General features: G+C 43.6%; 1 protein-coding gene across 4 annotated transcripts in view; it reads left to right on the top strand.

The window, feature by feature from the left end:
• PDS5B (PDS5 cohesin associated factor B) overlaps positions 1-18,196 on the top strand; it is a 281,843-nt gene that overhangs the window by 52,804 nt on the left and 210,843 nt on the right. For all 4 annotated transcript variants that reach the window (XM_032781999.2, XM_075061644.1, XM_075061643.1 and 1 more), the window contains 2 exons: positions 16,804-16,890; positions 16,976-17,073. In XM_032781999.2, the coding sequence (XP_032637890.1) occupies positions 16,804-16,890; positions 16,976-17,073 (185 nt within the window). The remainder of the gene's footprint in view (positions 1-16,803; positions 16,891-16,975; positions 17,074-18,196) is intronic.

The following is an 18,196-nucleotide window of genomic DNA, read 5'->3' as shown; positions in this document are numbered from 1 at the left end:
CCAGTGTTTTTTTTTCCAGATTTTACTCTATTTTCCTTCTAAATCTTTCTGGCTTTTTAATCAGGCATACATTGTTTTAGTTGGAAATTGAGGTTGGGCTTCAGCCTCTAAGGCCCACTCAGAGGTTTGTTGCCCTGTTGCCTTGAGTCTCCCATGAAGTAATCTGATTGTGCAATTAATACAGTGGTATCCTCAGGATTCGCATAGAATAACCTGCAATTAGAAGGTTGTGCACAACTTCTCTTGAGGAAGAGGGAGATTGATCTGAAGAGTGATCCCTGCACTGTAAAAACTAGGCCATTTTAAGCTGTCGCGTGTTAGGTAACAAAAATTGAAATCTAGGTCTCCAATCTAACTTTTTTGTCACCTGTCTCAGAAACTCTGTTTCTGCTTGTCATGGTATAAATCCCCACTTTGAACCTTAGAGTCCAAAAGATAGGGTACCAGCATGAATCTCCCTAAGCTTAATTACCAGCTTAGATCTTGTAGTGCTGCCACCAACCAGGACTTGCAGTGCCTGATACACTCTGGTTCCCCCAAAACCTTCCCAGGGGACCCAAAGACCCAGACCCCTTGGATCTTAACACAAGGAAAGTAAACCCTTTCCCCCACCGTTGCCTCTCCCAGGCTTTCCTTCCCTCGGTTACCCTGGAAGATCACTGTGATTCAAACTCCTTGAATCTTAAAACAGAGAGGAATGTTACCTTCCCCGCTCCTCTTTCCCCCTCACCAAGAGGCCATACAGATTCAAGCTCCGTGAATCTAAAACAAAGAGGAAATTCACCTTTTCCCCTCTCCCCCTCCTCTCTCCCGGAGAGAGAGACAGAGATAAACAGAGAGAGCAGGTTTTTCCTCACCCCTTCTCTCCTTTCTCCCACCAATTCCCTGGTGAGTGCAGACTCCCTCCCCTGGGGTCTTACACAAGATAACCAAAAAATCAATTAGATCCTAAAAAAAAAGGAAAGCTTTTAATAAAAGAGAGAAAAGCATACAAGTTGTCTCTGTAATCAAGATGGTAAATTGTTACAGGGTCTTTGAGCTTATAGACACTAGAGAGAATCCTCCCCCCAGCATACATACAAATTAAAAATCTTTCCAGCAAAATACACATTAAAAACCTTCCAGCCAAATACACATTTGCAAATAAAGAAAACAATCAAAAAGACTAAACCGCCTTTCTACTTTTGTACTTACTAAATTTGAACAGAAGATTAGAGAGCCTGTAGGTACGTGTGGTCACTCTCAGAACCCAGAGAGAACAACAGACAAAAAAAAACACACAAAACAAAGACTTCCCTCCACCGAGATTTTTTAAAGTATCTTGTCTCCTGATTGGTCCTCTGGTCAGGTGTTCCAGGTTCACTGTTTGTTAACCCCTTACAGGTGAAAGAGACATTAACCCTTAACTATTTGTTTATGACACTGCTATATCTTTTTTTGAGAATGTGACTGGCCCCAAATTAAATCAAAATTCAACATCTTTCTGACATGTATGTTCTAGCTCAACCAGAAGCTATAGGTTCAATCTAAGAATCACTTGGTGAAAATCTGTGTTTTGAGATAAGAAAATCAGACTTAAATGTTAATAGTTGTGCTTTCTGGCATTAAAATCCTATGATTCTTTTTGACCTTTAAATTATATGAGCACAGTTAGGGCATATAATTGGAATTATAATGCCATTATGTAAATCAATATTTTCTATCCTATTCCTTGGTATAGGTGGAGTCAGTAGTCCGCCTATTAAAGTTGTCTTGACACTTGCCATTGTAAGAGCCTATTTTCAGAGCCTTATAACTTTGCTGAACTTTGACCATTTGGTCTGAAATTTTCCATGCTGGATGTCTGACTCAGGCTGAAGTTATTGTGTGAAAACTCTATCCAAAATGGTTCAACTCTTTCTGAGAATGAAGCTAGAGAAAAATACTTTGCTTTGTCGTTTTAAAAAATACTGGGGACATTTTCTTTGAGACACTCTAGTGTCCCTACTGTGAAAATCTGCCCTAATTTGGCTAAATGATAGGACTTCGAAAAATCTCAATTCTTACCTGTTTAGTAGAGACTGATATAGAGTTCAGCAGCTAAAATCTTCAAAGATTGTCTTCACTGACCATGCTCCATCCCCTCACAATTGCTAGTGGAGGCTGCAAATGTGTCATCGCCTCAGACAGAGAGAATATCATTAGTTTTCTCACGGATCCTTTATGTGCACGTGCACTATCTCTGAATAGTGACTGAATATGCTCCAGCCCAGAGCTTCAGAAGCAAAGTCAGACTTATCTGTAATGGCTACTCAGCTGCTGCAGAATGGCGTGGTGGTTGGGTACCAGAACTGAGAGTACAGTAATTCCTCACTTAACATTGTAGTTATGTTCCTGAAAAACGTGACTTTAAGCGAAACGATGTTAAGAAATCCAATTTCCCCATAAGAATTAATGTAAATAAGGGGGGGTTAGGTTTCAGGGCAATTTTTTTTGCCAGACAAAAGGCATTATATAAGTTATTAAACAAGCAATTTAATACAGGTATAAGTTTTAAACAATTTTAAAGAAACAATTTTTAACACTGTAGTCATCACTGCTGAGTATGAAGCTTGGTTGAGGTGGTAGAGTCAGAGTGGAAGAGGATGGATTGTCCGGCTGCTCCTCTTGCTTTCCTTGCAAGCACAGGCACTGACTTTGCCGGGGGCAGGGAGCTCAACCTTCGACCCATCCATCCACTCCACCCCTTTTCCCCAAGCCCCCAGCTTTGACCCATCTCTTCTCCCCCCACGCCACCTCCCCCTTCACTTCACATGCTGCATCTTCGTTCCTCCCCCACCCTTCTGAAGGCTTCAAACCAGCTGATTGCCGTGGGCAGAAGGCAGGGGGGAGGAGCGAGGACTTGACACGCAGGCTCCCCCTGTCTCCCCCCCTGTGCAGGGAGGAGGGAAGACTTGGCAAGTAGGCTCCTGCCACACCTCCTGCCTGGGGCATTCAGGTGGTTTGCATTGTTCAGGAGGCTGGGGAGGGAAGGGGACATAACTACAATGTTAAGTGAGGAGTTACTGTACCACATGATGGAATGTGTTAGCTTTTTTAAAGTCTGGTAAATTACATTCTCGTGCGCGCGCTCGCGCTCTCTCTCTGTGTTAAAAGAACATTACTGAGATTCCATAGTCGAGCAGTCAAAATTAGGAAATGGTAGAGTTAAGATTGCCAGTTCATATGCATTATGATAGTCCTTAATTACATGATCATATACTATTTTTCCATGGGACTCCTGACTCCTTCAGTATGCAGGATGGATCTGCTCTGAATCAGGATTGTGTAGTTAAGGAGACTATTGTCTGTAGGACTATTGTCTGTAGGAACCTGTCTCATTTGTTCAGAAGTTGGAAGGTCTGTAATGAATGACCCTAGGGATTGTGAAAGATTGAGGTCTTATGGTTAAGGCTAGTTGGATGCTGCTCAGGATAGTTTAATTCTGTTCCTGTGTGGTGATGAGCAAGACATTTACAAGACTTGTTGTTGGAGGTCATCAGCAATTGTGTTTTTTCTCATATCCCTTGAGACTTAAGGGTCTGATTTTGCTTAAGTGCTGAGGACTCTGCTGCAGCTGAAGTCAACGGAAGATGTGACTTGAACATATACAATGCTAAGTACTCTGAAAAAATCAGATTCTAGGTCTCAAACTAGGCACTCAAAGTTAATGGATATTCTTGATCTTCTGTCTGTGCCTCACCTCCCTGTTTGTGAAATGGGAGTAATATTTCTGCTTCACTTCACAGGGAGATTATGACTGTTTGTGAAGCATTCAAATATTATAGTGATGAGTTTAATAGAAAAGCCCGTGAGGAAATTATAGTTTTGTCTTCAGAGCAGGATTTGAAGAGGGTGTAGTAAACAAGGTCTGTGTACGTGCACTGAACAATGAGGAGGGGAAAAAAGACTGAGTAGCAGCTCATTAAATGAGTTCTGTCCATCTTGTGAACTGAATGAATCAGTGGCCTGTAGAAAACCTATTTTGTGATCATATAATTAAAGACCGTATCATAATGCATATTTACTATTATATGTTAGGAAATGGCTGTGCAACCTTAACTCCTGAATGCCTTTCTTTGTAACCTTAATGTTTGAATATAATTTGTGTAATATAGTCTCTAATCTTGTTTTTTTTTGTTTTGTTTTTTTGTTTTTGGTTGTCACTACACACTGCACTGAAGTTCTCAATGAACTGTCCACAGTGGTGCCCAGAGGTTTTCTAAATAGTTAGTTTAGAACTCACCCTGAACTAGTCATAGACATTGCTATCAGGATCAACGAGAATATGTGCTCTGCTGGAGAGAATCCCATAGGAAGATATATTGAAAAGACTTGTGACTATTCATCTCTTTTCTAAATATAGGGGTGCGTGGTGGGTGTAATAGAGGTGTACAAGAGAGATGCTGTATTTGAGCCCAAGAACTCAGTAAAATGGGGGGTGGGGGGAATCCAGTTATGTGGATTCTGAGAATATTTAGGTTAGATAGGATACAGAAATCCGACTGGCTTAATGAAGAAGCTTCTATAGACAGGTTGTTCTGTAACTGTCTACAATAGGGGACAAAGAGTCCTGTGGCACCTTACAGACTAAGACTTATTGGAGCATAAGCTTTCATGGGTGAATACCCACTTCGTCAGATGCATCTGTGTGGTTGACTGGTCAGTTTGTAACTCTGAGGTTCTACTGTATTTATAAAATGGAGAATAAGGAGACGCTAAATGAATTCTTTGCATCGGTCTTCACTGCAGCGTATGAGAGAGAGTACCATACCCGACCCATTCTTCTCAGGGACCGATCTGAGGAACAGTCCCAGATTGAGGTGTCAATAAAGGAGGCTTTGAAACAAACTGATAAATTTAGTAGTACTAACTCACCAGCACCAGATGGTATTCACCAAAGAGTTGTGAAGGAACTCAAATATGAAATTGCAGTAGTACTAACTGTGGTACATAACCTATAATTTAAATCAGCTTCTGTACCTGATGACTGGAGAATAGCTAATGTGTTACTACCTTTTTAAAAAGGCTGTATAGAGGATTCTGGAAATTAGAAGCCAGTAAGCCTAACTTCAGTACCAGGCAAATGAGTTGAAACTATAGTAAAGAACAGAGTTATCAGGACACAGATAAACATGACTGTTGGGGAAGAGTCAACATGGCATTTGTAAGGGGAAATCATACCTCACCAATCTACTAGAATTCTTTGAGAGGGGTCAACCAACATGTGGACAAAGGTGATCCAGTGGATATAATGTCGTTGGACTTTCTGAAAGCCTTTGGCAAGATCCCTCACTGAAGGTTCTCTCTTAAGCAAAGTCAGCAGTCATGGGATAAGAAGGAAGGTCCTCTCAAAGATCAGTAACTGGTTAAAGGATAGGAAACAAAGGTTAGGAGTAAATGGTCAGTTTTAAGAATGAAGCAAGAGAAATAGCAAGATCCCTCAGGGATCTGTACCAGTACTGTTGAGCATACTAATAAATGATCTGGAAAAAGAGGTAAACAGTGAGGTAGCAAAATTTGCAGGTGATAGAAAATTATTCACGGTAGCTAAGTCCAAAGGAGACTGTGAAGAATTACAAAGGGTGACTAGGCAACAGAAATGGCAGATGAAATTCAGTGTTAAATGCGAAGTAATGCACACTGGAAAACATAATCCCAACTATACATACAAAATGATGGGATTTAAATTAGCTGTTACTGCTCAAGAAAGAGATCTTGGAGTCATAGTGGATAGTTCTCTGAAAACATCTCCTCAGTGTGCAACTGCAGTCAAAAAAAAAAAAAAAAAAAAAAAAAAGCTAACCATCATAGGAACCATTGAGAAAGGAATCAATATGACAGAAAATATCATAATGCTGCTGTATAAATCCAGGGTATGCCCGCATCTTGAATACTATGTGCAGTTTGGGTCACCACCTCTGAAAAATGCATATTAGATTTGGAAAAGGTACAGAGAAGGGCATTAAACAATAATTACGGATATGCAACAGCTTCCATGTGAAGAGAGATTCATAAGACTGGGACTTTTCAGCTTGGAGAAGAGATGAGTAAGAAGGGATGTGATAGTGGTCTATAAAATCATTAATAGTTTAGAGAAAGTGAATAAGGAAGTGTTATTTACTCCTTCACATCACCCACGAGCCGAGGTCACCCAGTTAAATTAATAGCAGGTTTAAAACAAACACAAGGAAATACTTGTTCACATCATGCCCAGTCAAGCTTTGGAACTCTTTGGGATGTTGTGAAGGCCAAAATTATAGCAAGGTTCAGAAAGGATCTGCAAGGGCTTCAGGCCATACACTCTTAAGGACAGGGACATTCATTTGAAGGACCTGTTAATGGAAGCTGCTGTTCATCTGGCTTTTGAGCCGTGCTGCTGATTTAGCACTGAGCACATCGGCCCCAGTGCAGAGTGCTCTGTTGGCACCGGGCTCTTCCTGGCACTGTTCTCCTTTCCCCCTCATGCTGAAGAAGGGGCACAAAAACCAGCATGGCAACAGGGGCTGCTCCCAGGGGCTGCAGAGAGACAGGCAGCGAACTCCTAACAAAGTGACACTCATGCCAGGTTGTTCATCTTTTCAAGAGCTACAGTTGGTGGCAGATATGCCTCCTAGGACACTCAGCCCTGTTCAGGACCCACTGCTGACTCCTGAAAGCAGTCAGGGACCCCTACATCTTCGAGCTCCCTCAATGCTGGAGGCTCTTCAGGTGGCAAAAGGCCTCCTATCGCTTCTGGTGCTGCCCATGCCTGGAGACTGTCACCCATTAGCAAAGGTGGTCACCTCAAGATAGAAGCCCTTGATGGGGCTGTCCCAGTCGGCCTTGACCCAGTGCAGGTCCTTGCCCTGTCACCGGTCGCCGGATCCATGACGTTGATCTCCAGTGTCACGGCACCAATCACTGGCCTCTGTCACCAGTCCCTCAGCACTGCTCCCCTTGCCATGTCATACCTCTCCAGCACTATGGCAGTGGTTATTGCTCCCTGCCACCAGTTCCAGGTGTGGCACTGCTCTCTGCATCACAGCTGGCAGGAGATGGTAGCGACAGCTCCTCCCTGGTCACTGAGGGAGGAGTGCTTATTAGAGTCTGGGGAGGAATCTACCCCTCCCACATCGCGGCACTGACATCAGCCGTACACACCGGACTCTGCTGCAGGTCTGTTGATGGCTTGTCTGCCAGGGAAGTGGCCAGTGCAATGGCCTTATTGGACCCCGTTCGGGTTCCCATTGATGCAGGGACTATATTTCCAGCCATGTAGTCTCCCAGAGGCGGACTCAGGTGCCAAACCTGCTACCACCACTGGAGACCAACTCTGATCTGGAAGCCAGTACCGAAACCCCTACAGCCCTGGTGCCATTGGCCTTGACTGTCATAACAACCTTTTCCTCATGCTCTCTGGATGAGTCAGTCATGGGCCCCACCAACCTGCTGCCACTGGATGTTTTTCGAGCCCACCAGGAGCTGCTCAAATGCAATGCCTTGAACTTGGGGTTGAAGGCTGACGAGATTAAGGAACCTGTGAACAGCCTCTTTGATATGTCGGCTGCAGCTGTTCTCTCTGAGGTCGGACTCCCAGTATGATGGGGTACTCAGGCTGGTCAAAGCACTGTGGCAACCCCGTTTTCTCTGTCCCAGCATCTAAAGGGCAGCGAAGTACTATGTCCTTGCCAAGGGCTATGAGTACATGTACTCACACTCTTCCCCAAGGGTCACTAGTGGTCTTGGCCACTAACGAACAATACAGGCAGGGGCAAACTAGTGAATCCCATAAAAATAAAGACATTAAAAATCTGGACTTACTTGGGAGAAAGGTTTATTTGACGGCTAGCCTGCAACTGCATATCTCCCACCAGCAAGGATTGTTGGGGAGCTGTGACTTCAATATCTGGAACTCAGTGGCCAAATTTAAGTACTTCCTGTCTCAGGAGGCGAGACAGGAGTTCTTGGCCATTATGGTAGAGGGCAAGGAAGTAGCCTCTCTCCAAGCTGCCCTGGATGCGGCCAATTTGGTTGGCGGTGTCTGTGGCACAGTTCGTGGCTACAATCCTTGGGACTCTCCTGCGAGCTGCAGCACCTGTTCCAGAACCTTCCTTTGGAGGGCAATGCACTGTTCTCAGAACAGACTGACACCAGCTTGCACAGACTGAAAGATTTGCGAGTCCTTCAGTTCTCCTTGGTCCTGCATACACTGCCAACCTCGCGGAGGCAATTCTGGCCATCACCACCTCCTAGGTTCTTGGGCCCACCTTGCCAAGGTCCATATAAGAAAAGGGGATAGAGATTATAAGTGCCATCAACTCACTCTGTCTGCCCCAACTTCCCAGTCGGACTCCAAGATGCCCTGGTGGCTTGCGGCAGGGATTTTCAGGGTGTACCTGAGAATGGCATACCGGACTTGCTTCAGGATCCACCCCCCATCTGTTTCTGGACTGTGTCTCCTTACTGCATGGTCCCATGTTGCCTCGGATTGTTGGGTGCTCAGCACAGGAGCGATTAGATATACCCTACAGTTCTTCTCCACTCCTTGCTCCCGCCCCCCCTTCCTCATCCCTCTTCAGGGACCCTTCTCGTGAGCAACTTCTTGTCCAGGATGAGCCCCCCTGCATGTGGGGGCTGTAGAGGAATTTCCTTGAGAGCTGAGGGGAAAGGGGTTTTATTCCTGATATTTCCTAATCCTGAATGCCAAAGGAGGTCTCAGGTCCATCTTGGACCTGCATTGATTCAACAAATATCTCAAAAAATTAAAATTCTGCATGGTGTCCCTGGCCTCCATCATCCCCTGCTTGGATCTGGGAGAGTGGCACGCTGCCCTCAACTTAAGACACTTTTATTTCCTGTGGGCATAGGAGATTCTTCTGGTTTGTGGTGGGTCAATGCTCTTAGCAATTCACAGCATTGAGCTTTGGTCTGTCGTCAGCTCTGGGAGTTTTCACAAAGTGCATGGCAGTCATGGCAACTTACCTGCAACATCCCAAGTGTGCAGATCTATCCATACCTCAGTGACTGGCTAATCAAGGGCCGTTTGTGATCCCAGGTTCAGCACAGCATCAGTTTGTTACAGGCCACCTGTCGAAAGCTGGACCTGCTTATAAATGAACAGAAATCAATTCTGACGTCACTTCAGAGAACAGAGTTTGTAGGGGCAGTGTTTGACTCCACTCAGGCCAGAGCCTTTCTACTGGATTTCCGGTCACGAATAATATTGGAACTTTATTGCGTATATCACAGCGCACCCACTCACAAGCAGCAGAGTATGCCTCTGGCTACTAGACCACAAGGTAGTGTGTACTTACGTGGTACAGCATGCGTGGCTGTATCTCAGACACCTGCAGATGTAATTGCTGTCAGTCTTCATCCCCGGCAGGCATGACTTGGACCTGTTTGTCACAGTCCCGTTGTACATCTTATCCCTGGACTGGTGGATGGATCCATGGTTGGTGTTGAACTGGATCCCCTTCGTAGCCCCATACTCTTCAGTGACACTGGTCACTGACGTTTTGCATCTGGGGTGAGGAGCCCACTGTGACGTCCTCAGCACTAAGGGCTTCTGGTCCCAGGGCTGCTTCCTTCGTATAAATGTGAAGGAACTCATAGTGATATGCTTGGCCTACCAGGTGCTCCTGTCCTACTTGTGGAGTGAGGTGGTGAAGATCATGACAGACAATACAGCTCAATATTCTACGTCAGCAAGGAGGGCGGGACCCACGTTTCAAGACTGAAAAGGCTCTTCGTCTGTGAGATTTCTGCATGTAGCATGTCATCCACCTCTACGTGTTGCACCTCCTGGGTGCCCGGAATGCGCTGGCAGATTGCCTCAGCAGGTCCTTCTCTCACAATGGGTGGTCACTCCACCTGGAGGTGGTCAGTATTATCTTCCAGAGGTGGGGGACTCCCCAGGTGGACCTGTTCACTTCCCGACAGAACAGAAAGTGCCAGCAGTTCCGCTTGATATGTGGGCTTAACAGAAGTTCCCTGTCTGACACCTTCCTGCTTCCATGCTTTCCTACTGATAACCCTAGTTCACAAGGGTCCTTCTAAAGGTCAAGAGGGACAATCCTGGTAGCCCCTCCATGGCCGTGCCAACACTGGTTCAGCACGCTGCTGCACCTCTTGTCTGTGGCGTCTTTGGAGGTCTTGTTTTATGTCCAGACATGCTCTTGCAGAATCAGGGCTAGCTGCTTCATACAAACCAACCGTCCCTGCACTTGGCAGTGTTACTTCTGCATGGCTTAATATAGAGGAACAAGTCTGCTCTGTGCAAGTCCAGCAAATCTTGTTGGATAAGAGAGAGCCTTCTACCAGAGTGGCTTACTTGGTTAAGAGGAGGCAGTTTACATGATGGCCCTTGGAACGGAATCCTCAGTACAGTCTATTTTGGACTACCTGCTCCACCTCAAGTGTCAAGGCCTGGCCCTTTTGTCGATAAAGATGCACTTGACAGCTATCTGGGCCTTCCCCATCCTCTGAGTCAGGGCAGATCAGTCTTCTACCATGAAATGATCATCAGGTTCCTGAAAAAGTTGGAGAGAGTTTACTCCCAGGTTTGTGACCCAATCCGTCTGTGGGACTTATCTCGAGCTCTCCTGCTCTCTTGGAGCCATTTGTCACCTGCTGCTCCTCTCGTGCAAGGTCTCTTTCCTGGTAGCAGTTACTTCAGCCTGAAGGATCTCCAGGATGGGAGCATTGACATTGGAACCTATGACATAAGAACATTGGTTTTCTATAAGGAGAAGGTCCCCCTACAGCTTACTACAGGTGGTGTCAGTTTCATAATATCAGGATATCTTCCTACCGGTCTTTTTTTCTGAAGCCTCACAGGACTAACAAGGAGCATTGCTTACCCTCTTTGGATGTTAGGTGGGCCTTAGTCTTCTACACTGAGAGAACCAAACCTTTCCCTAAGTCGACACAGCTCTGTCGCAGTGATGGACAGGGTGAAAGGTCTATTGGTTTCCTCTCAGAGAATCTCCTTGTGGAAAATCACATGCATCAAATTCTCCTATGAACAGGCAGGGGTATCACCACCAGTTATCGTGACTGCCCATTTCACCAGAGCACAAGCTTTACTAGCAGCCTTACTTGCACAGGTACTGATCCAAGATAGCTACAGAGCTGCTACCAGGTCTTCAGTCCATACATTCATGTCCAGTTATGCCATCACCCAGCAAGCCCAGGACAATGCCAGCTTCAGCAGAGCAGTGTTGCAAATAGCATGTCCATGAACTCAGAGCTCATCTCCAGGGATGCTGCTTGTGAGTCACATGGAATCGACATGAACAAGCACTCAAGAAAAAATGGTTACCTATCTTTTGTAATGTGATTCTTTGGGATGTGTTGCTCATGTCTATTCCATGACCCTCCTTCCTTGCAGTTGGAGTGCATAGCAAGAAGGAACTGAGAGGGTGCAGGGCTGGTAGTGCCCCATGTACCCTTGCACAGAGTACGGGGCTCCAGAGGGCACCAGAGCCAGCCCTCCAGATTCCACAAAGGGAAAAATCTGTGGCAGCTGTGCACATGGGCATGCACACACCTAATATGGAACGGACAGGAGCAGCATATTTTGGAAGAACAACAGTTATGAAAGGTAGGTAACCATTTCTTATAAAGAGGAGAGAGAAAAATTGTTCTCCTCATCCACTGACGACAGGAAGAGAAGTAATGGGCCTAAATTGCAGCAAGGGAGATTTAGGTTAGATGTTAGGAAAAATTTCCTAATGGAAAGTGTAGCTAAGCACTGGAACAAATTACCTAGGGAGATAGTGGAATCTCCGTCATTGGAGGTTTTTAAGAACAGGTTAGACGAACACCTGTCAGAACTGGTCTAGATAATATTTAGTCCTGCATCAGTACAGGGGACTGGGTTAGATGACCTGTCAAGGTCCTTTTGTAGTCCTACATTTCTGTGATTTAAAAATTGCCAGTAATGGAGAATCCTCTGCAACCCTTGCTAATTTGCTTTACAGTTAAAAACTTGAGCCTCATTTCTATTCTGAATTTGTCTAGCTTCGACTTCCAACCCTTGGATCATTTTCTGCCTTTGGCTGTTAGATTGAAGAGTCCATTATCAAATGTTTGTTCTGCACATGGGTACTACTGTGATCACGTCACTGCTCTTGATCTTGAGAAGGCCAAGTGTAGCAACTATGGAGGTACTATGATGTTCTCGATCCCAGAGAAAATCTTTTCTTCTGTATTAATGTCAGAAATCAGTGATGCACTTTGTGACTACTCATGTGGCTATTCATTGTGGCTTTACGACCAAATTGCTGCACTGTCGATCAGATTTTTAGTTTGAGACAGCTATGGCAAGATGATTGAATTTAATAAACTGTGTGTAGCACTTGTAGACTTCTGTTGGGCCTTTGATTCAGTGCATTGAGCAAGACTGCGAGCTCTCACTTGAGGTGACTTGGCACTTCTGGGAAAATAGTGTTATTGATGAAAAAGCTTTATAATGGAGCAGTAAGCTGCATTCCAGTTAATGGTAGCTACATGTCATTGTTTCCTATAAGAGTTTGGTGAGGCTGTGTCCTTTCTCCATTGTTCAGTATAAACATTGATTAATGGATAAGCTTGAGGAGGCAAATGTCAGTGGTGTTTAGCTGAACATACCATTTTGCTTTGAGACGTTGAATGTGCCAGTGATGTTGCCTTGTTGACTCACTATGGTGAATCTTCGCAGCTGGGGACCAATCTGATTGGGTAAGAAGCAGAGCGTGCTGATCTGGTTATCAGTCTGGATGAAACCAAGTTCTTGGCTGTTACTATCAAGTAGCCTCTAATTCTGGATTCAACCAGGTCAGTCTTGACTTGTTTGGATAGTATATTGAGCAGATGGGAGCTGTCAAATACTAGGGAAGTATCATAGACAATACTGCTCAAAAGATGTGGATGTTCTCTTTGCAGCAACAATTTCTGTGTTCCAAACCTTTTAGTGGATTCTGTGAAGACATTGTAATATCAAAGCTTACCACGAAGTTGCAGATCCTCTAGAACCACTATTGTATAGCTGTGCGATGTGGAAGAAGCACTGGGGAAGGCTGAAGAGTGATGAATTGACTTTTTTCTGATTCTCGTCATCGTCAGCTGCTCCATATTATGTAGTAGGATGAGATCAGCAATGAGAATATTCATAGCCAAACACAGCAACAGTTTCCAGTTTTACTGGTTTGATTTTTGGCAGCTTTCTCTATATGGATATGCTAGGAATGAAGACCAACAAATTACAAAGCACGTTTATCAAGGAATGCTACTTTGTGGTTGGTGATCATGTCATCAAAAGCTTTGATGGTGCGATGAGATAGTGAGTGAGTGATGGACAGATGAAGTATGCAGCCAGACCGTTTTAAGACCTAGATAAAGGTCAGTTTGGATGCCATTTGATCTGCATGACGGCCATGTCTCTTTGGTATTTGCCTTGAGAATAATGAAGTGTTCCTTATGCATCCTCTACCATGAGACTAGTTTTATTTAGTCTGAATTGGCTTCTGTCATGGCTTTACCCTGAACCATTTTAAATACGTCAGCCTATCTGTCTGTTAGGGTTGGATTTTTGTGTCCTTAGCCTCTGAGAAGAAATAAGTTGGCTGCCTCATCCTGACACTCTTCCCTTTCCACCACTTTCTTGAAGAAAAAGTTGTGGTTCAGAAAGGTTTTGTCCCTTTTTAAAAAATGGGGAAATCTTTTTCCATGGGTCCGAAGAGGACTGTAGGGTTTCTAAATCTTCAGAAGGTGACTTTGGTTCTGTGTTGGTATTTTTGAAAAGATAAGTGTATTGTTTCCCCAACACAAAATAAGGATCCTGTGATGGGGCACCTGCACACTGGGCTCCAGAGGGTTAATAGAGCCCTAGGGAGACTGCGCAGGAGGCAGCCAATCAGAAAAGTGCTGAAGGGAGCAACCAGTCAGGCTCATATACAAAAGGAGCTGCACGGCAGAGGAGGGCAGTTCTCTGCTAGGAACTGAGGGAGGAAGGACTGTGTCTCTGGAGGGCTGAGAGAACTGCCAGCACCCTGGACAGAGAAGTGCTGCTAGCAGGGCTGGTGGATTGAGAGACAGCTCCTGGCTGGCTGCTGGGCTTTGCAGGCTGAGGCCCTGAAACAAGGGCAAAGAGATTACTGGGGCCACAAGGAAGTGGCCAGACAATTTGCTGCAGTAGCTACTAAGGTAAGTGACTGAACAGCGCGCTGTAGGTCCCCAGGAAGAGGGGAGCACAGTCTATGGCATGGCTGGAGGGCTATGTCGCTGAAAAGGATGCTGCAGTCCTTGGAGAGACATGAGTCCTACAGCAGGAGTGATGGTGGCAAGGCGTCACACCAAGGGGGCTCACTAACACGCAGGACAGCCACAGTGGTGAGTGAACCCCATCCCAGATCCCTTCAGCATATTTATAAATGATCTGGAAAAAGGGGTAAACGATGAGGTGCCAGATTTGCAGATGATACAAAACTACTCAAGATAGTGAAGTCCAAAGCTGACTGCGAAGGGCTACAAAAAGATATCTAAAAACTGTGGCACTAGGCAACAAAATGGCAGATGAAATTCGTGGTTGATAAATGCAAAGGAATGCACATTTGAGAACATAATCCCAACGACACATATAAAATGATGGGGTCTAAATTAGCTTTTCCCACTCAAGAACGATGTCTTGAAGTCATTGTGGATAGTGATCTGAAAACATCCATTCAATGTGCAGTGGCAGTCAATAAGGCTAAAAATGTTGGGAATCATTAAGAAAGGGATAGATAATAAGACGTAAAATATAAAATTGTCCCTATATAAATCCATGGTACCTCTTGAATACTGCGTGCAGATGTGATTGCCCCATCTCAAAAAGATATATTGGAATTGGAAAAGTTTCAGAAAAGGGCTACAAAAATGATTAGGGGTATAGAATAGCTTCCCTGTGAGGAGAGATTAATAAGAATGGGACTTCTCATCTTGGAAAAGAGACGACTTGGGGGGTGGAGAATTATAAAATGATGCTTGGTGTGGAGGAAGTAAATAAGGAATTATTTACTCCTTCCAGAACTAGGGGTCACCAAATGAAATTAATAGGCAGCACATTTAAAACAGAAGGAAGCATTTCTTCACACAGTACAGAGTCAACCTGTGGAACCTTTTGCCAGGGAATGTTGTGAAGGCCAAGACTATAATGGTTCTAAAAAAAAGCTAGATAAAGTCATGGAGGACAGGCCCATCAATGGCTATTAGCCATGATGAGCAAGGATGGTGTCCCTAGCCTCTATTTGCCAGATGACAGGGCATGGATCACCTTGTTCATAAATTGTTCTGTTTATTCCCTCTGAAGCACCTGGCATTGGTCACTGTCAGAAGACTGGATACTGGGCTAGATGGACCTTTGGTCTGACCCAGTATGGCTGTTCTTATGCTCTTATTCTACCAGATCCTTGGCTTGTTCAGTGAAAAAAATCCTAGAAGAGAATTGCAAGGTAGCAAACTGGTTATCCCTGGATTCTTTTTAGACATTGAAGTCTGGAAATTGTCAAGTTTGTGGATGTTGCTTTCATGTGGTGGGTGCGCATGCTTTTGAATTTTGAGTTGATTGGGATAATTATCCTGTATGTATTGGTGATTTGAGTTCTTAAAATAGTTTTAAAATAACATTTGTCACTTACTAATCCAGAGAGTCTGTACGTAATTGTTAATTTTTCTGATGCTGTTGCTTAGTGTTACCTATTTGATTTTTCTGTTTCATAAGAGATGTTGCTATGGAAATTTCATTTGACAAACTGAAGCTTGAGAGAGGCGTCCATAATCCTTTCTTGTTGGTTGCTTTTTGTCTGTCAAAGGAGGGCTCAGTATCTAAGTTCCCTTTAAGCTGCGCGACCATGGAGCAGGCTATCAAGGGCTGTGCAGGCAGGAAGCCACGGGGGTCTGGGGAGATGAGAGAGGTAGGCGGAGAGGGGAGCAGGTTGGAGTGTGTAGGGCTGCTGCGGGGATAGGCACCTATCCCCCAGTTCCAGGAGCAGCTGCTGGCGGGGAGAGGGCTGGGGGGAGTCCTCTGGCCCCAGCCCTGGGGCAGCCTGCACCCCAAACTCGTCAGCCCTGCCCCTGTTCCAGAACCCTCACCCCCCAGCTGTAGCCCGGAGCCCTGCGCCCCAGCCCTGAGCGGCCCCTTCTCTGAATCCCTCAGCCCTGAACCCCCTCCCACACTCTGAACCCCTCGGAACACACGCCAAGCATCACCTCCATATTGGTATGCACACATGTCATTCTGCACATGAATATAAAAAATTAGAGGGAACATTGCTCAGTATGCTAGTCTTGAATGCGAACAGAGATGGACAAACACTATGTACAGGCTAAAATTCTATTTTAAAAAAGGCTAACCCTCTCCCCAAAATCAAACAGATAAAACTGTTGCACTGTGAAATGAAAATCCGGCTTGCAAGAGGATGCATAATGTTTCCATTGACCCCATGGGTCATGTCTGCCAAGTGCAGAATGGAACTTTCTCTAGGTTTCCTTCTGTCAATCAAGCTGAATGTTTTCATGTGAAACTTAACCAACATTAACTCCTTCCTGACCTTGTTACCAAGGTGAAACTTTCTAAGGATTACTATCGCTTACATAAGTCTTCATAGATTTAGTTGTTGTCCTAGTTTCCAGGGTCAGTGAGGATTGGTTTCTCTGGTTTTTGTGGGAATTCTGTAGTGGGGAATGTGGTGAACAGTTCAAAATGAATATTTAGACAATTTAGTAAAATAGAGTCATAAGTTATATGATTAAACAAATTACTGTTATGTTTGTTCTTTCTAGGATATATTTATGTTTATAACAAGGCAACTGAAAGGATTAGAAGATACAAAAAGCCCACAATTCAATAGATATTTTTATTTACTTGAGGTAAGCTAAAATTATTACTATTTATTATTACTTTTTCAAGTTCTTGTAATAACTACTGTACCCTTTTCTTTCTTCTCCAACATAGAATATTGCTTGGGTCAAATCATATAATATATGCTTTGAGCTAGAAGACAGCAATGAAATTTTCACACAGTTGTACAGAACGCTGTTTTCCGTAATAAAGTAAGTATATTCTGATTGATATAGTTTTAATTATATATTTCAGGAAAACTATTCTGATTTAAACATTGAATCTGTATATGTTCTGTTTGCTCATTAAAGCTTTTAGTCTTCCTATTGTAGTAATCAAAGCTTAACATTTCTATTTTAAGAATTCCATTTAGTATACTTATGTTGCTGCCTAGGATTTAAAAAAGTATATATTCTGCCTTGTTTTTCTGATAATACTTTGTGGCAGGATTCAGTTACCCACCTCTTCTTTCCAAAAATCTTGGTGATATCAGAATGTATTAGTGTTTGGAGAATAACTATTGAATATACAAAAGCTTTAAAAATTTAGTTGCATGTTTTATTTAGATATTATCTTAGGTCAGAAGTGTGGGAAATATTTCCAAGATAGTGTCTGAGAGAGTAGAAAATGAGAGCTCACTCTGACTGTACTCTTTTTTTTTTTTTTGGGTTTTGTCTGTATAATAGCCTTAAAACAAATGAAACAGAAACTAACTTTCTAGCCCAAAATTTAGAAACCACTTTAGGAAATGTTCCTTTTTTTAAAAAGGCACTGTTTTTGTGTTTTCTGCCTATTTGTTTATATTCATCTAATCTTTGAAATTTATCTCAAATAAAAATTGAAAAAAATGGTGTACACAATAGACTAAATGTGTTTAGTCCCTACTTTGGAAGTACATATTCTCATATCACATCTCCAGTCATGCAGACTTAGTCATTCTGTATTTTTCTGTTGTTCTCTATTTTAGTACCTTGCTTTTCTGGTCAGTGGTCACTTGTGTAGACTTTTTTTTACTGTTAATAGGAATTTACTGTCTGCACTGAGTTGACAGTATTATTTATGCGTTTCATTTTCCCAAATTTGAGTTTTGTGGTTTAGATAGGATCTGTTTGATTTACTTACACTAACGTTCACACTACTGATGTAAATTAACACATTTTACCTGAACTTTCCCTTGCTTATTTTTGTGCCATTGGTACATGTGCATTACTTAACATTTTTGTTCATTTGTTCCATATTTTTATAATATTTATTTAGAATTTCAAGCTGAACGTTGAACTAATGACATCACAGTTATGAGACTTTCACATTGTAACACTAGGAGAACTTTTGTTA

The sequence above is a fragment of the Chelonoidis abingdonii genome, chromosome 1, assembly GCF_003597395.2.
Source record: "Chelonoidis abingdonii isolate Lonesome George chromosome 1, CheloAbing_2.0, whole genome shotgun sequence".
Classification (NCBI taxonomy): Eukaryota; Metazoa; Chordata; order Testudines; family Testudinidae; genus Chelonoidis; species Chelonoidis abingdonii.
This window is presented reverse-complemented; position numbering and strand designations above follow the sequence as displayed.